General features: G+C 40.6%; 1 protein-coding gene across 2 annotated transcripts in view; it reads left to right on the forward strand.

Moving 5' to 3' along the window:
* The window catches only part of GRB10 (growth factor receptor bound protein 10), a 106220-nt gene extending 88330 nt beyond the window's left edge, over positions 1-17890 (forward strand). Inside the window, exons 6-16 of one of the 2 annotated variants that reach the window (XM_086469148.1) lie at positions 115-230; positions 3040-3114; positions 6245-6382; positions 7003-7113; positions 8211-8309; positions 11338-11415; positions 12078-12194; positions 13070-13136; positions 14150-14237; positions 16833-16926; positions 17744-17890. In XM_086469148.1, the coding sequence (XP_086325274.1) occupies positions 115-230; positions 3040-3114; positions 6245-6382; positions 7003-7113; positions 8211-8309; positions 11338-11415; positions 12078-12194; positions 13070-13136; positions 14150-14237; positions 16833-16926; positions 17744-17890 (1130 nt within the window). The remainder of the gene's footprint in view (positions 1-114; positions 231-3039; positions 3115-6244; positions 6383-7002; positions 7114-8210; positions 8310-11337; positions 11416-12077; positions 12195-13069; positions 13137-14149; positions 14238-16832; positions 16927-17743) is intronic. The other variant, XM_086469149.1, reaches the window with a different exon arrangement.
* Positions 17891-25998: the final 8108 nt, after the last annotated feature.

A 25998-nucleotide genomic window follows, 5' to 3' on the forward strand; every position in this document is an offset into this window, starting at 1 on the left:
CTTCTTAAAAGGTAACGGAGTTACACTGGGATGTTTTTACTCCTGTTCTTTGGAAGTTGGTCTCGCTGCTTCTGCTGGTTGGCTGTGTGTTAACATGATGTTCTTTTTCCGCAGAGAGGTGCTTGGAAGATCATGAGCTCATAGTTCAAGTTGAGTCCACAATGGGAAGTGAAAGTAAATTTTTGTTCAGGAAGAATTACGCAAAATATGAATTTTTCAAAAACCCCATGGTGAGTCTCATTACTTAGTTGTTTACACCACAGAGAGTGGGATGGATTGCAGTAACATTGCTGGGCGCTGTTATGTCTTAAACATCTATTGGAAAAAAAAAGCAACAAACAAACAGAATTCTTTCCAAAGAAATTTTACCAATGTTTAAATTCCTTGTGGTCTCCTCTCAGCCTAAAAACCTCAAGTGTTTTCAAGCTACCAAATATACTTGTTTTAAAATGGCTATTGTTACGTTGGAGGGTGACTAGAACAGGGAAATCTTTGGTGGTTTAAGAAAAATGGTCAGTAGTGCAATTTACTCATTATCTTCAAAGTTACTTGATTTGAAGCAAATTGATCACCTAGTGTGTGTTATCCAAACCTTTTAATTTCTGACAGCAATAATTAAAAAAAAACCCCTCTGGGTAATCACTAAAGCACTTACTACATGCAAGGAACTTCCAGTTTATTGTTACGTGTGTTGAACAGTGTCTCACCTATGGCTGTGCTTTGTTAGTGTGCTCTGCCAGCTTTACTGGTCATAGTAACTCGTCCTCTCTATGTCCTCGTGTGTATCCATGCCTGAAGAGTATTGTATGTCATAGCTATACTTACTTCTGGATTTGTAAGAGCCTTTGAATGTTGTAATTTTAAACTGTTTGCAGTGTAACTGCTTATTTGGGGATGATTTTTCACATTTTTTCTAAACGATTAAGTTGAAACAGGCTGTTGACATGAACCAGTGTCAGCTGGTGCGACCCATCTAGATAGCTGAAGAAGGGTAATCCAGAGGTGCTTTAGGTGAGAACAGATTTTCTGTCAGTCGGGCATTTGTGATGCCAGAAGAAAAAAGGTACATGAGGTCACATGAAAACTCATTGCTGAAGTTACTGTGGATGATAAATTCATTCCTTTCCTCATATTCGCTAATGCACAGTTGCTGCATCTTCGCACGTGTGCTTGCACGTACGTTTGTCATCTGCTAGTGCTTGTTTCGGAGGCTGTGCCTTGAGTTACTGTGTGAAACGTTTCTGTACATGGAGTGTTTGTAATTTTTCACTTGTGTTGATCTTCCCATCTGATAACCTATGAACATCTGAGTGTTGTACAGAAATTCTGGTATCATAGGAGCTAGCACATTGGTTTCGCGTGGTATACTTTAATTAATAACAGAGCATGGGAGTAAAACCCAGAATGCTTGGCATTCAGTCCCAGGCTCCTGCAATCAGAGAATAATTCATTCTTTTGGTGTAAGAATGTGAAGGCTCCCTATCCGTTGCATTAGCTGTTGCCATATGGCACTGTTTCTGCTCAAGAGAGGCTGGTAAATGTTAGCTTTCATAATTCTTTGTGCAACTTACCTGGCAGAAGGGTGATTCCTCTTCAGCCTCTCTCTGTATGCTCTAGAGACTGAAATTTATATTGCCTGAAGAGTGACGAATGTTCTAAACTGGAAATGCTTTTGTTGTGATTCATCTTGTTATAACCAGTCATTGTTTTATTTCAGGCATTTCTGCATGTCTTCATGCTTCAAATAGTGTTTAAAAACTTCAAGAATGACTTAATGTAATTGCTGTGTATAGTAAACTCAGTGTACCGAATTAGATAGGCATTTTAAAACATAGCAAATGAAAAGGAGAACTGGAGGAATAAATCTGAAGTCAAGTCATTGATTTAGCAGTCAGAAAACTGTGTGACCTTTGTCATGCAAAGATTCAGTATGGGTGAGATACTGTACTGGATGCCTGAAATCAAAAAGCTCTGTAGAAGCACCTGTTAGTGTGTTAAACAGTATTTGCTTCTGTATTTGTGGGATGGGGGAAAGGAGGTAGATGTCTGCTTTGAGATTATTCAAGTCTAGCACATGAAGCAGGGCATGCAGCACAGAGTGGAATTATTACACGTGTCCTGTTCGGGTTTTATTGTTTCATTTCATGGAATCTATGCTGACCTACCCTTACAAGGAAAAACACCGGGGTCTGTTATGTTACCCTGAAACATATAGGGGTAGATTTTGCAAAGGGCTTTTCTCTTGACAGATTGAAGGGTTTCAAGCCCTGAGCATCACCTGGCTGTTGAACCCAAATGAAAGCATCAACAGTCACACATGAGCTCTTTCTCATAATTAAGGTCAGCAAATGGTGCTTTGTTTGGAGCCTTCTGAGGGACTGAGCAGGTTTTAGGGTCAAGCAGATACAGCACTGAAGAACTGTATTTTGGATAGAAAGAGAGTGGTACCAAAGGTAAAGATGTACATACTGGAGATCCTGCAGCATTCCTGACTTCTTTTGATGCATTTGCATCCAGCCTTACCCCTGTGAGGGTAAAGAAAACTTGTTATTTCTCCTGTTCTGCATCTTCCAAATCGGAAGTGGAGTTACAGAGGGTTTGTTTGCTGAACAGTTTTTCTGGGTGGAGAGGGAAGCTGAGAAATTTGGTGGCAGAATATGTAATGAGCAAGGAGTTGCTAGCGGCGTATGCAACCTGCAGGACCATTCATCCTGTCCTTTACTAGAAAGTAGAGGCTGTTACAAGATCCCTGAAAGCCCTCAGTAGAAGAGGAAGTGATGGGAAAATGCACTTATGAAATGCTGCATATCAGATATTTTAAAAAATCTGCATTCTGTCTGCATGGGCATTTTGTGAGCAGAAGGAAGGGAAGAACTGCACTTGAAAGCCTTAGTATTACTTTCTGAGTCAGAGGATCTCCAAATTGATTGAAGAGTGATAGTTTCAAAAAATTAATGGCTGGAAGAAAATTCCACTTGTTCTATGTAAAAGCGTTCAAATATAACATGACTTCCAATTGTCTTCTCTTTTTGTGTCTAGAATTTCTTTCCAGAGCAAATGGTTGCCTGGTGCCAGCAAACAAATGGCAGTATCCCACAGTCACAACTTTTGCAGGTACTGTAAGTTATTCGCATGGGCAAAGAGGGTTTTGGAGCTGGAGGGGAGATGTTGAGAGATCTTGAGAGGAAGGAAGGGAGAATTCAAAGGTCTGGAAATAGCTAGTTCGAGAAAGGCCAATGTAGTGAGTTAGCTATATGGTACTAAGGTTGCAAATATCTGACAAAGGCCTTGCCAAGCGGCATTGGGAGTCTAAGTTATAAACACAAAGTATTCCTAGCTAGGTTCGTAGGTATTTGTTCCATTCATATTCATTTTACTCTGTGGGTACCTGGTTTGGCCACCTAGTGTTGTTCCTAAAACAGTCTCAGATTTATTTCTGGAAAAACAGATACATCTTATAAAAAGCCAAACAGAAGTACTCTTCTATACTCCACATCATAGCATAGGAGAAAGTGTAAAAATGCATGTGTACATTAGAAGATGGGCTTCAGATGGTGAGAGGTTTTCCTTTAGTTCTTATGTCACCTGGTTTTGCCTGGCGAGAATTAACAATAAGGACTGCTTCCCCATGGTTCAGCCCACTAGCTGCTCTTTTATATAAAAAAGTAATTCCCTAAGAAGTAAGTGCAAGTAGTTACAGAAAATTTTTTGTAGTATTTGTAAAGTAATCCCAATTAAAGCTCCCCAAGTGAAATTACAGGAATTACAATTCCTGTAATTAATAAAGAATTACAGTACCTTATGCGTATGTGTTGGTAGAGCTGTGTAATCAGCGGTGGCACATACACTGAGTTTATACTGAAGTTTTGATGTTGCTGTACGGTTTCTTACTTGCTTATGAAGGAGCTGTCGTGGTGGCACAGTTAGTTGGTTGGCCTCCAAGGATGGTGCTGAAGGGTGGGCTGCCTCTGGCCAGTAACTCATTCACTTCAACCTCTCAATTTAAGCACTCCAATCTAAACCCTGTAGTCTAAATATTTTTTCACTTTAGTTGTTTTCTCAAATGGGGGACATTAAACTCATGAGGCCAAATTAAAACACACATTTATTAAAAGAGTATTATCTTAAGAATGTAAGACCATGATGCCCGGAAGACAGTCCCACGAATAACAGGCAAATTACAAAGCAGAAGGCACAAATATACGAAGAAAGTATACATACAAATAACTGATTTAGCTTGATTTCTGTCATTTTGCGTGTTTTCAAATACGCACTGACTCTCTGTTTAAATACAAGAAGTTTCCACTGACTTTTGAACTAGTGCACTCATTTTGTGCTGTAACTGCTTCAAAATTCATTAAGTACTGGCTCCAGGTTCACTGAGAAGAATTTAAAACATTAGCATCCACTTCCAGCTGGGAAACGAAAAAAAAAATCAAACCAATTTCTGGAATTAAAAATGCAAGTCATGTGGAACGGGGTTGCAGTCAGGAACCAAAGCTGGTGTGAGCAGGCATTGCCACAGACTGGTAGGAGCAGAGGTGTTCACACATTGGACCCTTTTTCCTGCAGTGCAAGTGGAGAACGGGGTTTGCTTGTTAACACAGGCTCCCTAAAAGAGCAGGATGCTCTTGAAGATGGAAGAGTTACGAACCTAGGGTAACTCTAGCAGCAGGGAAAGGAAAACCTTACAGCCTTGTAAGATACAAGAGTTTGCTTCTGGGAAGGCTCAGTCAGGTACAGCCCTGGAGAAGCATAAGTCACGGGGGTTAACAGTGCGAGAGGGCAGGGGAAAGAGGATGGGTACCTTCTCTTTGGTTCGTTGTTTAACCATAAAAAACAATCTTCCTTAAAGCATTTATATTAAATACACCTTTCCTTTTAAAAAAACGCACAACCAGTTTTCATAATTTCAATGACAGTTGTAATTTGTTGAAGGTAAATTTCCTGCAGCCCAGTGGTCATTAAGCATGTTGCTTCTGTGGCCACCTCAAACACTGAGCAAGTGAGCTGTTTTTAATTACACACGAAATAGGAAAAAATATTACATATCATCTCACAATATCATATACTGCATTAAGAGCTAGTATTTTTAGTCTTAACAACAGTATGATCTGTTTTCCCTAGTGTCAGTCTGGCTCAGATATGCAAAAAAGCACGCAGCTTAGTTTACTTTTGGTTTCTCTAGCTGGACAGAGAAAGTATATTCTCCTTTTGGTCTTTCCCTTTCACAGTTGAGAAGTAGATTCATAACACAAATAGGAGGAAAATTGACTGTTCTTTTCCATTCTGTTAGATGAGACGGGGAGGAGGACTGGAAAAAAATAAATAGGTTTTAATGCAACTAAGAATTCTGACACAGGGTACTGATTTATTTTTTTTTTTCACGTGGGATTGTCCACCAAATAACAGCAAAACACAACTTTCAAGAATTGCAGAGGCATCTACGCCAACCTGGTTTATGCATTTTTCTTCCTGTTATTGAATTGTTTAGTTTGGCATTTAACTTACTGAGGAAGCCCTCTGTCATTTACAGAATTGGCTCATTGTACTAATGGAGCAATCCATCAATTCGCTAGCCATAGTTAATACTTTCATCCTTTGATGTATCGCAAATCAAATGATTCCATATGTGGTCCCTCTAATTATGTCAAGAACTTAAATACTTCTGGATCTTTAAGTCTAGTATAATTGCTGACACTTATTTGACTGCTCTGTGTTTCATTTTGAGTTAAATATTCTGTTGGCTGTCATACCTCTTGTCTTGGGACAGGTGTGTGTGCTATGTAAAACTTTAATGTGGAAAATCCTGAAACAGGCTGTTCCCATTCTAAAACTTTGGGATAAAGTTGCAGATTTTGGCCACTGTTTCCAAGTTAGTTGCCAGAAATGTTGTCACAAGGTATTATTTTAAGAATTAATAAGCTTAACATTGTGTCCCTTCAGGCCAAGTGCAAAAATAATGAGGAATGGTTTGTCCCATTGGAGATTTAAGTATTGATACAGAGAACAAGAAAATATCAGTGGCAGGAGGAGTTAGCTAGGTAGACCTAACGGGAGGAGCAGGAATATCCCTTTTGGTCATAAATCTGTTCAAAGATCTAGGTCAGTTTAAGCATAATGTGAAACTGCCCCCCAGGTCAGCAAAGTGATTGGCCATTTGATTCTCTGTTCTGCAAATACAGTGACAGTTTTATGATCCATTGGTAGGACACAACCCTCATTTACATTTTCCTCTCTACAGAACTTTTTAAACTCCAGTAGCTGCCCTGAAATTCAAGGGTTTTTGCATGTGAAAGAGCTGGGTAGGAAATCATGGAAGAAATTGTACGTGTGTTTGAGGAGATCAGGACTCTATTGTTCTACAAAAGGAACTTCAAAGGTAAGATTAAAAAACAAATTGCACAGTACTAACCTGTGATAGGATTTTCTGCTTTTACAGTGGGTATTTTTTGCTGGTTTTTAAATATCTGCACACAGTGTTCCTATTTTTTGTCACGTAGAAGAGGATAAGTAAGCCATGATCAAATGGCAGTCAAGCTCTGGACTCTCAATGCATGAAAATGGCTGTGTAGCATTGTTATATAATGAAAACAAACTAGCCAGACTACGTAATTGTGGCTACTGGAGTCATGCTGACAAGGTTAGCAAGAAAAATCATGCTCTCCAAGCACATGGTTCATGAATTTAGTTTAAATGATAGCTTGAGCAATATTTTATATTATCTAACTTTCAGATATCTCTGGAGCAATATAATAGGCTATGCCATTTTTAATGTGATGTGTTCGAATAAGTATTTTGTCAGCTTCTTGTATAAAACACCTTCTGCGAGTAGGCTGATATTTAGATGGTGACATGCTGTGTCCACTTCAGGCTGCCTGAGAACGGAGCAGTGTTCATACACTGCCCTCTGTTGGAGGCTGGTCTTGAGAGACTGCAAAGCTTGCAGCAAGATCTGCCAAAATCTTACACTTAACCTATGATAAAACGTTATTTCCCCAGGAGCCAAGACATTTGCAATTGTTGGCTGACCTAGAAGACAGCAATATCTTCTCATTGATTGCAGGCAAGAAGTTGTACAACGCACCTGCAGAGTATGGATTTTGTATAAAGGTAATTCGCCTCATTAAGTTTTCCCAAAGTTCAAGGCAGTATTGGTAGCTCGGAGTCTTCCCAACCCCCATCTAAATGGGATTTGTGTGTAAAACTCAGCAAGCGTTTCTGTCATGAGGACTTGATCTTTAACGTCTTTCATTTGGCAGGCATGTCCTGTGAATCTTGCGATCGTTTTATGTGACACTTTTAACACTTTATCTGGTGCTCCTTTGGCTTGGGAAATTTCTGTGCAAGATCAGCTCAGTGCTGAAGCATGGTGTGCCTGTGAGGTGGCCTTGGTTCACCTCACAAAGGAAATTTTTTTTCCCAAGTACTCTTAACTGAATAGGGAAGTTTCTCTGGACAGTGAGCACCAAAAATATATAGCAACAAAGGATCATGCTCCGACTTGGTGTGATTGTACCATTATTGTGAGCCAGAGGTTTGCATTTATTTGAAGAAGAAAGTTGTCTTGGAAAATGGAAATAAGAATAAGCAGTTGCCTCTGAGGATTCTAAAAACTGTTGTGCTGATGGATAGGTTCAGAAAGTATTTCAAAGCTCCATATAATTTTCTGAGTAGAAAGTAAGGCTGGGAGCTAGTTTTATTGACATCTGGGAGCTGGTTTTATTGACAGCAGTGAAGTAGTCTCCTTCCTGGTAGCCGTTCCAGAGCTAGACAGCATGTGTTTTCCTCAGAGAGTAGAGACCAGCTGCGGGATAGATCCTAAACTGATGGAAGCAGACTTTCAGTAACCTTCAGTTAGAGAAACTTTGGTTCTTCACTTCTAAATGGGGGCTTTTAAAACTTCTCACAATTCTTAAAAAAACACCCCAAACACCTTGGTTCTGGTTCTAGCATGGCCTGAGTACCTTGTGCCTATAAACTGCCAGAACTGCAAGGTATTTCAAAGCAGGTGCTGACATTTATCTTACTGGACCCAGCTGAGAACGTGATTTCTTTCAAAGCATGCTCAGCCTCTCCTGGACTTTAATTCAGGGTGGTGTGAGCTTTTTCTGGCCAGTTCTTAGACTAATACTGTACCTGCTTTTACTCTGCAGTAAACTTACTGGTTTTCTCCTGAATGTAGCTGACTTGCCTGTAATACTTTATAGCCCAACAGAGTGAGAAATGAAAGTAAGGAACTGAGGTTGTTGTGTGCTGAAGATGAGCAAAGCAGGACATGCTGGATGACTGCCTTTCGACTCCTCAAGGTACCTAATCTCTACTCTGTGAATAGAGCTACGCCTATAGTTAAGTCACATTCGTTATTTTGTTCATGAGAAAATACCTGTACGTTCTTAAATATCGTCTGCCTCCAGAACGATACATCTGAGAGCAAAATGCCAGGTAGGCCTGTCCCTCCTAAGGTTTTAAGCACGGGACTGACTTCATTACTTTCTGCATATGAATCAAGTATAATCTTAGTTTTGGAGCCAAATTTATGATATGTGAATGAATAAAAAGAACTGCTTAACAAGGTATTTGCAAGTTACCATAAAGCTAAAGAAAATGACTTGATAATGGTAACATTAACTCTACTCTTAAATAGAACAGAGTGCTTTCTAGAGCCTTTGCTTTTTTTTTTCCACTTTTCTGAAGGTTCTATTAAAAAATGTAACAAAAATAAGCAACCCTATCTCTGTGTGAAAGTTATTAATATCTGAGAGCAAACAATGAGATTTCTTGATAATATGGTAGGAGGCTTCACAGGTTTTTAGAAACAAAATTGGCATGGAAGGAGCTGAGGAGAAAGTTTACTATTTTGCACTGTTTGAAGCAGAGAACTTTCTGATCTTCATAGGGAAATGTGCAAAAGTTTTGGGTTGGTTTGATTTGGTTTTAAATCTTTCCCTGAAGATGCTGCCTTGAAAACGACAGTGTTCTGTCAGCCTACGCCCTCCCTCATTTTAAAGGGAATATACACATAGATAAAAAATATAATAAATACAGATAATGTGTTACCCATGAAGTTCCCACCTCTCCTCCGCGCAGTTATCCTACTCGCTAATATTCTGTGTCAAAGTGTAATGTACAAAATGTGATAAAAAATAGAGGCGTGCACAAAGTGGTACTGCGGTACTTGGTACTAGATACATGTCCACCAAAATAGGGTGGAGAACCTTGAGCTCAGTCAACTTCGGCTCTCTTGGTACCTCACAGATCATTTCAGATTTGGAAATGAGGGCACGGCTCTCAGTCTCCAACCACTGAGGTCAGCCCACCAGTGTCCTGGTGGCTGCCGTGTGCCGGGCTGTGCCCAAAATGGGGCGTGTAACCCAGGGGCGCTGCGAGCACTTGGTCTCTCTGTCCTGAACCAACAGAGTCACCACTTCTGCCTAAGTAGCAGCCCACATCAGCAAAGCCCTCTCACCCCTCTCTGCCAAAATGCCCGTTTCCCCACCAGCGTTTCACACCCACCAGCTGAAGATGTATTCCTGCAGCATGCGTCCAAGGGACTAAAAGGGGGTGGGTGCAACAGAAAGAGTATGAGGTTTTATTGCTTCCTGGTCCACGTGTGGCATTGACTAGGAGAAGCCACAGAGATTCCTGTCGCTGCATGAGCATTGTTTATTCCTCCACTCCCTTTCAAAAAATTCATCCCATTTGTTTATCCTCAAGACATAACAAATGTTTGCTACAATCACCTGTTCCTCTCCCTGTGCAGACTGTCCATCATGCAAAACCCTGTAAGAGCAGGGAAAGCAAACCAGACTCCTAGGCCTGTGGGTATGAAAAGACAATGCTTGTTCCCCATCTGCGTTAAGGGGTCACCTACCAAACCAGAGCGCATCTCTTTGGATGCTCTCCAAAAATTACCTTGCTTGTTCATTGTAAGAGACTCTGTGTTGCAGTACAGAAATCCCTACTTGAAGTTGTTACAAAAGCAGGTGCACTAGCTGTAGTATGGGCCAGGATGCAAGAAGCAGTCCGAGGTACAAGATGTATATTTGATTTCTGTGGAGCTGATACCTCTGCTGGCTATCATAATCCACTCTCCAGTTACTTAACTTGACTCATGTTTAATATACGCTAATAATTACGGCAAGAGTTTAGTCTCCAGGCAATTCCACATGCTTCTTCTCAGCTGTCCTTTATTTTCCCTATTTACACAAAATTTTGCATTGTGGGAAAAGTGCTCAAACAGAGGATCAGATAATTGTAGTGAATTGTGCCACTTGTTCTGAAGAAATGAGTTACACTGGTCGAGGCACTGAGGTTCCTGAATGGCAAGGAAATTCGTTCACAGTGTACAGAGTTAGCTATTACCAAATAAGTAGACATGCATCTTGCTGTGACCGTTCAGAGGAATCTTTCTTTGCAGTGCGACTTGTGGCAGCAACGGTACTGTATGGCAGTAATTTCTGTATACTGGCATGTAACATTCACCCTTAGGCAGTTAACACTAGGGGAAAAAAAAGGGGTTGATTTTAAGGAACACTGAAAGATGATTAAAGGTATATAGTCAGGGAAAATTAAGGCTGTGCCGCAAGGCTGTGGTCATGATTCTCCTTTTTATTAACCTACTGATTTAGTTTTCCATAGTCATGTATTACCCTATTTACAAAACTATATATATACCATTTCAGTTAGAACATTCAGTAAGCAATGTTGCTGTACTTTAGCACTGTGCCTCTAGGGAAGGCACTGAGTAGGTGTTTTCCTACCATCCTAGCTACTAGTGCTGCTAAAATTTATCATGTTCAACGAGGAGCATGACTGGAATTCAATCACCTTACTTTTATAAGGATGAGAAAAGTACCAAAAGTGTTATTTCCTGCTGAAATTTATTAAAAGAGCTAGTGAATTAGAAAGATTCTTAGTTTTTATCATTATGAAAACAGAGTTTGAACATCTTCTGCAGATTTTTTTTTTTAAGTTCGCATTACCAGAAGGTAAAAAGAGGGGGAGGGTTAATATGTGTGTTCTGACCTCGAGTAAAAGCTTGTATTCTACAAGGAAAATGTGGTGATAGCTGAGAGTGGCAGACATTACCTGTGTACTTCACTCAGGCTTGTAAAAGTACTGTCTTTTAAATAAAACTTGTCGTGCATATTTACTGCTCGATTGCCACCTGCCAGTCACTGTTACTCAATGCAGATTTCTTTGGGACAGCATCTGATCATGAAAATAATAAACTGGTGGCACTTTGCTCCAGTGTAAGTGATGTTGTGAAATCACTACAGTTTTTTTCCTAGGGTATATATTTGAATAATAATGTCCCTGCATTTCTCTTGGCAGTATGGAATGCTACTGTATCAGAATTACAGAATTCCCCAGCAGAGAAAAGCCATGCTTCCACACTTTTCCACTCCAGTAGTAAGTAATGAACTTTACCTCATTAATGTATGATGTTGGAAAAGATACATTTGCTTTTGCATTTTAAAAGTGGAAAATCTTAAGCTAAGAAATGTAAATTCAGCATTGTGTAGCAAATCAATGTAAAGTTCGCCTTTCGCATGAGTACAGTTTACGTGGTTGGCTCTCCATTATCTTAGGCTTACATGATCTACATGACTGAAAAATCTTGGCTACGTCAGGCACTTTGATATGTATGGTACAGAGACATCTGGCTGTCTCTGCAGAAGCCAGCTTAGGTCTGGCAAAACGAACACGTAAATTTCCTAAAATATGTTGGGCCAAGAGCTGACTGTTAGCTGTCTAAAAGTGAAGATCCTATATTTGGATCCCAACTGGCCCTGAAAATGACTGGAATATAGTAATAGGGCAAGTGGGCAACTTGAGCAATACAGATTTTACTCTCAGCCTTTGAATCTTCTCCCTCCCCTGCGGCCTAAAAAGAAAAGCCATCTATTTTTGTGTTTGCAAATATTTGGAAGGGGAAAAAAATGAGATGTATTTTCTGTGCTGTTAAAGGATAACTTGGGACAATCATCTGAAACCAAAACATTTTGAAATGAAACTCTCAAGCTGGTTTTTTCTTTCCCTGTTTTTTGAAACAAGTGAAAATTCCTTTTCAGAGAAGTGTATCTGAAAACTCACTAGTAGCAATGGATTTTTCGGGGCAAATAGGAAGAGTTATTGAAAATCCTGCTGAAGCACAGAGTGCTGCCTTGGAAGAAGGACATGCTTGGAGGGTAGCTATCTTCTCTTCTTTTCTATTTTTGTAATTAGTAAGTGTCTGTTGAGAGCCAAAACACAGAGCGTGCTATGATGTTAGTGCAGTGCTGGTCACAGTATAGCTTAGCTCCGACCTGAAGCAATCACACTGCAAGCATGCAGATCTGAAAGTCAATATCCATCTTTAGCAAAACTGTCACATTCACAACAACCTTCTACCACTGCTTCTCTGTCCCCCTAGTGTCCAGAGGAAAGTTGAGGGGGAAAGCAGACCCACCAGAACTTTACTGCCAGTTTGCAAAACCAGTCTCTGAGGAGGAATATGTCAAATTAAATGCTTCCCCACATGGAAGAGGCTGGGGCTCTGACTAATGGCTTGCTCCCAGTAAGTTTAATTGCAGAATATACAAGAGGCAGGACCTCTTGCAATGAAAACTGATGTAACTTGTTTATAGTGTCTTGTGGACAGACAGCTGCAGTACAAGTTTTCCCACATGCTCGTCTCTTAGGGAATAGGAGTCATTACTGAAGCACTAGTTGGTGCTTTATGTATGGGAGGGAAATACTGCTTGATTTACGGAGTGCCTGGTGTTTTGCCTGAGCAGAAACATATCAGACTTTTCTTTTTTCTGTCATTTTTTTTTCCTTTTTTTTCTTTTTTTTTTTAGATACTAAGCTTTCATCATTAACATCTGGCTTGTGTTTTAAGCCAACTGAAATGAGTTGCTGCTTGTAGATTAGCCCTCTTCAAAGTTGCATTTCTTTTTCTCATCCTTGCATTAAACTTGCCCAGCCCCCAGTTTCCTGTAAATTAAATCTGTATTGCATGTGCACTAATTCTCTTCTGTTGAGGCTTTAGTGTGGATTTAACGGTAATTCATTTTCTCTGTAGAAACGTAGCACAAGAATGAACATCTTGGGTAGCCAAAGTCCACTCCATCCTTCCACACTGAGTACAGGTAAATTCTGCTGGTTTGTAAGCAAAGTATCAGAGGCCTCTGTGGGTAAATAGAAGTTTTGTTTCATATAGAGGCAGAGATAGAGTGCAGTCATGTAGAATTAATGCCTTGATGTCAATACAATGTTACGTTTATCAGTAGCTTCTGTGGCATTAACATGCTTACCCATACGTAGTGGAAGGAACTTGTTTCCCTTTGAAGGCGCACTCAAGCTTTCTTCCATATTAACCTTTGGAAACTCAGATTTTATAAAAGTAGGGACTCTTTAAGTGTTTCCATTTAAAACAACCCAGAAGTCAATTCTTTGTTTTAGACAAGGAAAGTAAATGAGTGATATGTTAAACTTCAGAGGGTAAAAATGAGAGTCTTCAAAATAGCCTTCATTCTGTGATAACTGAATAATGTAAAATACAGATGCCTGTAATGTGAGTCCTGAACATCTCTTTGAGATTGTAAGTTGATTAACATGCTGGACTTCTTAGAAGCAGCACAGCTATTCTGTGTTTCTATTCTATCTTTCTGTTCTTTGAACAGGATTTAAAAATACCATTTGAAAATCAATAAAACAATAAACATAACAATATTTGGGGTAACTCCACTATTAAAAGCACAAGCTAAAGTGCTTTTCATTATTTGAGAGTTAAAGAGACTTGGTTCTAACTCGTTAGCTTACATATTGTATTGTAAGAATTGTTTAGTCCCAGCATTTTCAAGAAGCTATGAAAAGCCAGTATTACAAGAGATTTCTCTCATTAACCTAATCATACCTTTGCAAATCAGAAGATACATGGAGATAGTGCCTGTCTACTTGGTATATTAAGTAGATGCAACAGCTGGTGCAATTTTTAATATTGATTCATTTTTTATATAGATTGATGAAAGATATTTTATATTCTGTAACAAAACTATACCCACTTTTAAAATGTTTAAATAATTAGTTTGTGGAAAAAACTGCCGCATATGTTACTGGTTTTAACCATCTTCTCTTTCCTTCTTTTCCCTCTCGCCTCCAGTTATTCATAGGACACAGCACTGGTTTCACGGCAGAATCTCTAGAGAAGAATCTCACAGGATTATTAAACAACAAGGGCTTGTAGATGGGTAGGTATTTCTGTTGCTTAGTGTTTATGATCTGATGGTAAGTGTTCTAGACAAGAGCACAACTTGCTATAAGGGTTTACAGGTTTGTGACCACTTCTGAGTAACCTGATTCTTGAGTACTCCCCATTATAACCTGCTTGGATTTCAAAAAGTCAGATACATGTTTGTAGAAGTGCGTTTTAACTCTTCATTTGAAAAACAAAATACTAAGAATACATGTAAACTTTCTTTAATCCAACAGTCAATCAATTTTTAGAGAATGTTAGAATTTGAAAATAATTAATTCCTGTAGTCTATTGTACCTAGCCATTTACCCACAAATTTATTGTCAGCCATTTGTGCTCTTTTGCATGAATCAGAGCAGTTAATGATGATTCTCACTATTTATTTCTCTCGTAGAACAAAGAAGTGAATTACCTGTTCCAGCGCTCTCTGAAATGTCTGTAGTTGAGAGTATCTTCTGAGAATCTGTTTCCCTTATTTATATGTAGTTATGATTATTGAAGGGAAATTGCTTAAACTGCATTCAGCAGGTCTTAATTTGTAGGATGGGAAGAGCATGGTTGCCTTTGGTTCATTAATTTCATTGCTGTCAGGGTTAAGGTAGTAACTTCCATGATGGCTCCTCAGAGACAGTCAAGTTCAAACTTTTCTTTGGCATTTTCTGACTCGGGAGCATCACTAACCTCTGTGAAGAATGAAATACATTAGCAAAATATAAATTGCTAGTGTATCTAGCAGTGTGGGTTTTTATTGTTTTGGGTTTTTTGCTGGGATAAGTCTATTGTGTTTTAGCTGTGCAGCTCAAACAGAGGAGAGAGGCTGAGAAAGCAAAGGAGCACTGCTGACTTGATGGGTTTCTGGGTCTCTCACGCTACAGATCTTCTTTACAGTCTTGGGCTGATTTTGACTTGTTGCCTTAGGAATCCAGTGGCCCATCCTTGGGGTTTTCATAAATGTGTTAATGCCTTTGAGGCAGTGTTAAATTTGTGCCTAGCCAGCTTACTCACTGTGGAAGGTGAAGGTTAGTTTGGCTGTAGTGAGGTCAGTCAGCGGCAAAAGAACCATGTTACCTATGTGGTCTGAGATCTAAGGATCATGGTTTTCAGGACAAAAACATCTTGCCTGTGTTTTCCTGCTCTGTGTGTTCTTGAACAAAAGAAGGTAGAAAGTTAACAGTCTTCTGATGACTCCTGTAAGATGTTCAGCAGTGTATATATGCAGATGATACTGCTATCATTTGGCTGTTTCTGGAAGCTGTTGTTGAGGATGCATCTATCTTTATAGTCATTGTTTGTGTGGACAGCCCGTTGCTTGCCAGAGGTTGAGTAAACACTTGCAGGATCAGCTATGCTGAGCTTTGCTTTGTGCCACCAGCTTTTGATACCACGCATTATCTGCAATGGCTAGATGAAAGATAATTTAGACATACCTGCGTGAACTGCAGTAACCACAGGGCAAGTAAGATCTTTCTCCCTCAGATGGATCCTAATGTGTAAAGTCTTTGGTCCCCTTTCCACACATCTGGTCTTGCTAGGACTAAAAAGGAATGTTCAAATATCATGCATGGTTTCCGGTGGTGGCAAGACATGCCTGTTTCTGACTGTTGGACTGACCCGGGTTAGGATGGTGCATTTTTGTGGTATTGACATTTCTCAATCGGTTCTGAGGAGATGGAGTAAGTTCTTCTGGGTTCATAAGACTACAAGGAGTTCTTGCAACTCAGCCTTCAAAAAGTGTGTTCCTGGCTTAGTGGTTAGCAATTATGAGGGCTTGAGGCCTGCCCCAGTACTGTGCTTGGCCATCTCACGAATCCACTAGGGATTAGCACTGTGAGCCTTATGCCAAAGGTATATTCTTGTTTCCTGTGGCATGGAGAGGTTCTTCTTCCTTAGTTCATAAATGTCAAGGGGAGGAAACATTATTTGACTAGATTTTTTTCTCTTCTTTTAAGTACGTATTTAACGATTTGAGTTAGGACTTCAATTTTGTGAGTCAACATAAAAGTGACAGTTACATAGTTGCTAGCTATATTCCTAAAGTATATTCTTTTCCAATGATGCTGGGGGAAAAATACGGTGACTGTTTTAGAGGAAAAATCAGTGTGTGTTTTCCCCATCTTGATAATGTGGATGGTACTTAACTGATAAGGCTTTTTAAGAAAGTATTGAGCTGTTTCTGTGCAATTGCAAGCCATTGAACTAACACTGGATTGATGTAAGATACAGTGAGAACAGGTTCTCGAGTATTACTTCCACATCTACGGAAATCCAGATTTGCTCTGGAATTAAATGAGAACATTTTCTTCATGAGAGTACATATTGGTAATGGAAAGCTCAGTTAGAGAGACCCTTAATAAAGCCTCATACATACATTCACAGGGGAAGAACTACTGTCATGTATCTTCCACTTCTTGTTTCTTCATCTATTAGTGTTGCATAGCCATAGTATAAAAATTGAAAGCAAAGGTTATGGAATTGCCTGTTAATGCAACTAAAGAGTTAGGCAATAGCACAAAATGACTTAATAGTTCTGATTATTTACAAAGACAGGGATTGTGGTATTCAGTGTGTACTTAAAAATGTTCTCTCCTAGACTCTTTCTTCTCCGGGACAGCCAAAGCAATCCAAAGGCATTTGTACTTACGCTGTGCCATCATCAAAAAATAAAGCATTTTCAGATCTTGCCGGTAAGTAGATTATTTTTGATACTGATCACAAAAAAAAAAAAGAAAATTTAAATCATAAAGCTTTGCCAACATCTGAAGAGACCTTTTATTAATTACTGATGTAATTAACAGGGATGTTTCCATTAGCAAGTATTCTTTAGAATTGTCAAATGTCTGATTAATATTCTTTGTTAACATTGCCTGGAAAGTTAGTCTAAGTCACTTAGGTATGTAAGTAGCGCACAGAACCAGTTCTCTGTGACTGGCAGCAACAAGAGCAGCAGTTGTCTCCCTATCACTTCGGCAAACATAGAATAACTTAGGGAAACTTTAAAAAGTTTTATTCTGGACGTTATCCAGGGATGTTGAGCTTAAAATAATGTTACATTGAGATGTCAAGAACCTATTTGATTTTTATCTTGATCAAAAAGGCATCAGAAGTTTAAGATCACGTGGACCTCTTTATTGGTCCAAACCCCCTTCCCTTTCTTCTCCTGCCAGTTCTACAAACAGCTAACAAATTGAGCACGGGGGTTGGGGGGGTGTGGTGTGGTGTGGGGGGGTGTGTATTTTTGTTTTGTGTAGTGAAGACCAGTGCTGTCTAAAACTTTCAATTACTCTGCCCATGAGCTTTCACTTTGCTAAACAAAACATTTCAAGTTGGGTTAATGCACGTTCTTTTCTAATGCTGTGCATGGTTTCATGGAGATCTCTTGGCACTCGGTTGTTTGGGCACTGCCCATCGTTTATCTTACGTCACACGCTTGCGCTCTGTGTTTTGCCACGCTTGCATCTCTTCATTGCAGTCTGACTTGAAAAGGATCTTTTGTTTCCCCAGTGTGAAGATGATGGACAGATATTTTTCAGCCTGGATGATGGGAACACCAAATTCAGTGATCTAATCCAGCTTGTTGAATTCTATCAACTAAACAAAGGAGTCTTGCCCTGCAAACTCAAACACCACTGCATCCGAGTGGCCTTATGACCTCAAATCTGACTCTCACTGAAGACTGGATTTGCTAGAAGAGTTATTGTAAGAGAACGTTGACACTGGGGAATTGGCAGATTTGTAAGTTGGTAAAAATAAATAAAATATTATGCACCTTGGGACTCTGAAAGGGATGGATTCGACAGGTGCCAACAGACCAAGATGCTGGTTTGTCTAACACCTAAGAGTGATTGCTGCTGAGTGTCCCAGCATCCCAAAAATGGGGGGAGGGTATGTAAAACCATGAGTAAATTTGAAGCAAAACTGGAAACTATCTTGGCTGGGCCACTTAACAGGAACAAGTGTGAAGAGAAATCTTTGAAAAGAACTCTTGCCCTGGAATAATCTTGACAATTAAGACTAGTGTGTTTACTTTTTGTATTGATCACTTTTTTTGCACTCCTACTTTGTTTCGGATATTGTATGCAGCCTATATTAGGAGCTGATGTGGCTTTTAAAATTCATGCAGGAGTTGGGTATTAATCTGCACCCTAAAATGTATGGAATGCTTCAGCCTAAAAGGATCTAGAAGAAAATCAAGAAGTGTGTGTGTGTGTGCGCGCGCGTGTCTCAAAACTTCTCTGGAGACCTGAGGTTCGATGATCTGCAGATGTCTTTGAAGAAGCAATGAGGATACAATTCTAAAAGAACATACCACCATATACGTACTCTTAAACTGTTGACTTGTAGCATTATGGCTGTAGTATGTTGATGGCATATTAGTGGCATCCAGTCATGCAAAGACTGTATTAGATTCTATGCACAAATTTTTATTATTGGAGTGGTGGTTTGTTTTTTACAGCCTTTTGACTGTTTTCCTGAGGAAACTTACTGTTACTAAATAGAATAGGACTGAATGACTACACTTGTATTTGAAACCACCATTTTTTGTGAGAAGATTCTTCTGCGGGTAGTCTTAGTGTGACAAAATTAAAAAAAAAAAAACCAACAACAAAAACAAAACCAGTGTTTTTAGCTTTATAGCTCATTGAATTTTCAGACTGTTTCAAAGAGCTCTTTCCATATAGTAAAGCTACAGTGACACAAAGCTCTCCTGGGGAATAGGGCATAAAAAGAACTGAACCCCTTCTGCTTTCTGTAGGGCCGTGAAAGTTTACATAGTGAGAAAGAACATACTGGGAATGGAAACACATTTGATTGTGAACTAGCTGCTGGCGATACCATCCATCGAGGTAACAGGTGATCCCTTTGTCATACACACTACTTGCACGCCAGTATCCTTGGCAGACAAGCACGTATCCTGCTCTGGTGCTGGTTTGTCATCAGAACTACTTTATTGTTAATGTTTAAATGAAGTATGTAATGTTTACACAATAACTCTTTCTGATGATAAATTGGTATTGAAGTTAGACCAGTCCCACCTTGATCCTCCAGTTGCAAATACCATTCTTTCAGCAGCGCGGCTGGTGCAGGAAGTGTCAGGGAATTCCCTTCCCGGTGCTTGGTGCAGGTAGCCGCAGCGAGAAGTATTCCACCCTGGGAACCTGCGGAGCGTTGGGCAGACGGCAGCATTCTTAAGAGGGTAAACGATTTGCGCAGGCTAGTTCATCCTTACGAATATTTGCCACTGGGTTTGAAATCCTAGCCATCTGAAAGGGTAAAGAAGGAAAACCAATCCCACACCTTTAGGTCTTCATGTAGTGTTGAGAATAGCTTAAGACAAACCATAACCTGCCTGAGTCGTCCATATCAGCTTATAACTATGTCAATGGTATAGAAACACTGTATTTTAGTTTACAGAACACATTTAGTATTTTTTTCCATTTAATGTCTAGATATTAAAAATGAAGAAACTTGATTTTGTTTTCAGTAGAAGCCTTTTTTGTTTTGTTTTGTTTTGTTTTGTTTTTTAATTGTACATAGTGAAATGAGTGTTCCTGCTTTCTAGACAATGTATTTTAAAACCTTGAAATTAAGCTAACTTAAGTCTGACTTCACTTTGCATGCTTCTATTTGGCCCCTATTAGGAGAAAAAAGATAATTGTATTGACTACATTACCAGTTTAATAAGACCATTTATGCTGTAGTTTTAAGTTTTTCTGTTTACATAGCTTAGTGGCAACCATGCATTTTTCCCAGTAGGCGAATAGTATTTGCAGTGTTTCATATTTATAAAAAAAACCTTGCATCTTATTTAAATTGAGAATAAAAGTTTGACTATGAATCATGATTTTTGTATGTAGATGGTTGACTTAGTATTTTGTACTTTTCCCAGCTTAAGTGAGCTGTTTTGAGAAAGTGACCACCTTCAAAGTGGCAACAATCTTACTTAAGCAGATCACTGCTTTGTCTTCTTTCTGCTGGAAAACAGTCAATGCCACCTTAGTTTTCCAACAGATTCAGCTGGCTGCCAGCTCAGAATACCAAGGACTGAAGGACATTTGACTCTTATTTTTGTATTTAAATGACATGAATGTAAAGGGGATGCTCAGGGTTGTTTTGGAGCCTGTTGAATTTTTATCTTTTTGCCTGTGATTTTATTTTCTAAATAAATACTTCATGTAGCAATCTTGAATATGTTGAGAAGGAAAATGCCAAACCATTTTGGTAATGAGGTTACTAGTTAAGTTATGTTACGATAGGTGTTAAAGTACAAAAAACTTTTTATTTGTTAATTAATCTTGAAGAAACACGTGCCTCAGTTTAGATGTTTTGTCTTTATCTTTTCTGCACTAAATACCTGACAGTTTGACCAATCAATGCACCTTTCCAGTGGCAAGACTTGCTTATCGTAAATTATATTGTCACAATGCAAGATTTAGTGACTGTAAAATGGAATAAAGTTTAAAGTTTCAGGGAATGCAAAAGGTATTAACTTAAGAGACAAAACCTTTATTCAATATGCTTTGCTTCATACTGTAAATAGCTTTTTGGCTTGTGAACCTAATTGTAATCTTTCAGGTATTTTTGTACAAATAAGGGACTGATATTCTGTTTCTTGTAATTAGAAATAAACGTTAATACAATGCTATTCATTTTATATTGGAATGAATGTTGTCTTTTGGATATGTCTGTACACTCTGTATCTTTTGCCTTAATTCTGGGTTACTTGGGTGGGTTATATTAAACAGCCTTTAAGAAGAGTTAAGAGGAAAATAGAATTCCCCGGATATCTTTATTCTGGCTGTTCTGTCTTATGATTCCTATTAGGACAGACTGTCCTTTATTTAAAAAAGAACTTGTTCACCCCTTCTGTTTGAGGAAAATTATTGGGGATATTCTGCCATGATATTTACAATGTTCATTTGGGAAGGTTACTAGAATCAAATCAGGAAATAAACCATAAGCATCTTTTGGGTCATAAAACAAAGCTGTAACTCACTGGGAATGTACACGCTGCATAAAGCACTTTATTGGCCTGATAGTTGTTGCATCAGAACACTTTGGTCCATCAGCACTTGCGTGGAAAAGCACATCTGCACAAAATATGTTTTTGCTTAAAAAAAGCCATTTTGGGGGGGGTGAGAGATTGGTGGTTCTTCTGGCAGATACAATAATAGAAGGTTAGAAATGTTTCACTTTTTTGTTGGACACAATGCTTTTTCTGTTTCTGCCTTGTTCATCCACAGAAGCCATCAAATGCATTCCACTTGCAGCCTTAGTCACACTTTGGCTTCTGCATGCTGCGTCTTCGTGTGCGTTTGTGTTGCACTGGGGCATGAGTTACGTGTGGGCATTACGGAACTCATTCATCGGCACCTAAAGGCAGAGTACTTATTTTGGGGTTTGACACTGCCAAAAATGTTCCTCTGGTGGAGATGCACGTTAAAGTGCTTAAAGTTCACTGTCCTGCATGCAGCAACGTAACTCTTCTCTGAGTTGAAAGGGCTCTGCTTGCTCACAAAAGGTCTGAAGATACCTATTTGTCGCTTAGATGAAGGAAGCTGTGCTAACATTGGAACTGTAACTCTACACAAACCTGTAAAAAAACAACCAAACAAACAAAACAAACAACCAAACAAAAAACCAACCCAACCCCAAAACCCCACCTTACTTTATTGTATGTATTGAGTTTGGAACGGACAAGAAGATGGCACGGAAAAACCCACCAGCGCAGTAAGAAGGTGTTGGCAGGCCTGCCCCACGGCAGGGCAGGACGTCTGCGTGGCTGTCCCGACTGCCCGCAGCTGCGGCAGGTGCAGAGCGACACCTGCGAAAGGTGGCCCTAGGCGTGAACAGCAGGTACCTGCGCTGTCAGCACGTCACCAGTACAAAGTCAGCCTGGGCCAGAAATGGGGGTGTGGGACAGATTGAACTGTCTGATTGATAGGAGGTACATGCTGCTTTTGCATCAGTTGCAGACATCTGATCCCACGTGAAGCCTCCTGGCCTGACGTTCACCTGGCAAAACAGCTTACGTGCATTTGAACCTATGAGTAAATTTGTATCGCACTATAGTGTTTTACAGCACTTTTATCCTGATACACAGAATCCTAAAATTAGGTTCGTTTTAACACCAAATCGGTGCTTCAGCCTGTACCTGCAAAACCAGATGAGAAAAACATCACCAGATGAGCCATTTCCCTTCAAGTAAGTCGAACTTTAGATGATTTTGGGTTTACGTTACTGCTAATTTAGTGATGCTTTAATCTGGTTTGTAAATGTTCAGCTTGTATATTGCTTTGTGTCTCGGGCATTGTTTGTCTAACATCTTGGAAACTTCAGTAACAGTATCAGCAGATGGAGAAAAGAGATACCTTCCTTTGAAATATCCACATTGCCTTAATTTGGGTTGCTTCTGCATTTTTAATCTTATGTCCTCCTTCCTTAACTTGGAGCACAATTTAATTAGTATTTGAAAACCTACCAGAACAACAACTATGTCCAAGAGCTATATGATTTTCGTTAGATATTGCGATTAGTCACATCTGAGACTTCAAAATAAGTTAGTTTGTGTAACACTCACATTGCAAACTTTTAGCCTGAAGCCGTTCTGCTCTAATTGCTCATCATTTTGCACAGATATTAGCAGATGTTTTAGCAAGAAAGATCAGTTCATCGCAAGACGCTGAGCTGTGATTAACAGGGTCTTACCAGACTTGTTGGTTACCCAGGTTTGTATGATTTGCTATAATCAGGTGTCTTCTGTCTGTTGGCTGCAAGATTCTGGTGCCACAACTGGGGAACAGGAAGGTGTAATTACAAGTGCAGCTGCCAGCTCTGAGTTGAAGCACAGCCTGGGTTTATGGGCTCTGAACTCAGCTCAGCTGCAGTCACAAGTACAGCTCTTAAGAAAAGAGCTCAGAAAAGCTGGGCTGGGAGGGAGATGGAGTGGATAAAAGAATTGCTCTTGGGCAGTATTGTCCAAGTGATGATTGGTGTGTGACTAGGAACACAGCGAAGACAGTGGTGTGATGCCTGAGTGCTGCTCTCCGGTCCCTCAAGAGTCAGTTTCCCCTCCTCTTCCCTCAGGCTCGTGGAGACACTTCTAGGTACCGATTTCCATCTTGCCTTTTGAAACACATTCTCCAGAGGTGTGGGATTAGCATTTGGGATTAACAGGCAGTGAAACAGCTATGAAATTGGTGTTCTCTACAACCTGTCCATTCTCCAAAACTAATTGTCTAACTGCTAAGAGAAAAGGAAGGTAAAAGTATGGTTCTGCCACCATGACGAGTGAACGGCTAAGCTCAGTACTGAAAATGTACAGTTTCATTGATCCACAAAGAATGCTAGATACATCCTATTTCGGAACACTGGTTAGACCTTTTCAGTATTTGATTGTTGATACTTCTATTTGCTGCTGAATTTCTACAGGATATTAATGTGCTCTGCATGACTCTTGCCAGCTCTTAGTTTTCAGATTACTGTAGTACTCTCAGAATCAGGTCCAAAGACAAAAACAAATACAGAAATGAGGCAAGCTGTGAGGATTAGAGCTTCCTGAAAAATTACCCCACCACACAGCTAGTCATGGAAGAAAACAAATTGATAATTACAGAACTGGTGGGTAGAAAAATTAATTTGGTTTTTCACTAAAGACTATGTGGTTTGTGAAAACAGCTGGCTAAACAAGGATGAAAATTGTTGAAAGCTTACAAAGTTTGCCTCAAAATACTTATAATCAATTGCCAGAACAAGCGTTTGATCTGCTGTAGAAAACTGAGTGCTTCAGAGAGTGTGCCTGAGAAGGCATTGCATCCTCTGGCTTGTATGCACACCTTCACAAACAAAAACCTAGGAGCTGCTGTCCTTGAAAGGATAAGGGAGCAGAAGCTCCTAGGACAGGAACAGGAAGGGAGGCTTAGGATGCAGTAGAAATGGAAGAGATCCAAGGAAGAGCAAAAAGGATGGTCAGAGGAACAATCAGATACAGTAAGACTGTTCAGCCAACTGGAAAGCAGAGACTGAGGGCAGTATAATAGACTTGTAGAAAAACATAGGCAGCTTAGCAGAATACAAAACATTTAATTACGCTTTCTTTCAATACAAAAGTCACAGAGCATTGCCTGAATTATGCAGGGGCCCCGTTCAAGAAAACCAGAAATATTTCTTCATAGACTGCTCATGCAAGCTCTAGTGTTCTCCACCACAAAATGTAGCACGTGGCAAAAGTTCACATGGGTTCACAAAGGGCTTAAACATCATGACAGAGAAAACTCAGCTGACGGACATTAACTACAAAAGTACTGTCTTTCACTCTGGAAGTCTATGGACCACACGTCACCAAGTGCCAGGAGCAGTCTTTAGGGGAAGAATCATTACTTGAAAACCCATATTTGGACTCCTTCTTCCCTACATGGCCACTACTAAGGATTAGATAAGTGCTAGAGAGATTTTTGATCTGATCCAGTACACGTGGCCACATGAGGGCCAGCTCATACAGAAACAACTGGAGGCAGCACTAATAGCTAAGGAAAGACCAAGAAAGCCTGCGCTACAGTCAACTGCAGGCTCCCTTTGACTGAATTAAGGCTGCCCTTAGAGAAACAGACATATAAGCATTGAAATTGCTCCGTTCCACCCCAGAAAGCGATGCCCCCAGGGTCTGTGACAGCTGACCTCCCCAGCCTGCCACTGGGAGGGTTTGCTGGGGGTGCGGGGGGTGCCTTGTTCAGCTGCTACAGCAGAGCAGAGCCGTCAGGGCCCTGAAGCTGTACAAGGGTAGCATCTGGCTTTATTTGTCCCCAAAACAGAGTGATAAATGACAGGGATTAAGCTGAGTTTATGCCTCACCCTCTAAAATGAGCACTAGACTGGGAATAGATACTGCTCACTTGCAAGTCAGGAGCAGGTGTCCTAAAAGTTGTGCATAAACGGGTAACTCCGGGCTCTTGTTCAGCGGTGCACAGGATGTGAAGGCTTCTCCTGGGTAAAATGCAACTTTTCCTCCCCCAGTGCAGGAGCTGAGGAGCAGAAAGGGGCATGCCACTGCCACAGCCCGGCAGCTCTTCTCACCGAAAGTTGCGGTGCCGCAGGAGGGACAGGGCTGTGCTGGGGCGAGCAGGCCAGGCCCCAGGGGGACCAGGGTGGCCTGCCAGGCTCTCCCCGACCATCCACCACTGGTCAGGCGGGGAGAGAAGGGCAAGAGCACATGCTGGCACTCACCCCGTTACCTCTCTGAGGACCGTGCTCCGCCATGGCCTGCCAGGAGCACACACCAAAGGGCGCTGGGCATGCCAGCGGGCCGCTCACCCAGGCCCCCAGGCAGCTGCTGCCCTGTGAGGGGCTCAGAACCCTTCCAGCGGAAAGGCAGCCTCCCACAAACAGGAGATGGTGATGATGATGTCCTGGAGTGCATCAGGACAAGAAAATCAGTCTTCCAAGAGGAAAAATAAATAAATAAATAGGTAGAGAGATCTGTCTGCCACATCAGTGCAAGCCAGCTGAAATACAGCCTGGACTTTGCCTCACTCCAGAGCTGAATGAACCCGGGTTTTGCACGCCAGAAAGCTTCAGGCAGGGAGGGCCCCTGGCCCCTGGCCCGTGTCCCGTCGCCCCAGCCCTCCTCCTCCACCGCCTCCGGCGGCCGGGCCGGGCCGGGCCAGGCCAGGCCGGCAGAGGGCGGCCACGGCCGGGCCGCAGGCCGGAGCCCCAGCCGCTGTGGTCTCACGGTCCTACGTTACACCTGCGAGGCTTTTTTT

Source organism: Leptosomus discolor, chromosome 8, assembly GCF_034619465.1.
Source record: "Leptosomus discolor isolate bLepDis1 chromosome 8, bLepDis1.hap2, whole genome shotgun sequence".
Taxonomy (NCBI): Eukaryota; Metazoa; Chordata; class Aves; order Leptosomiformes; family Leptosomidae; genus Leptosomus; species Leptosomus discolor.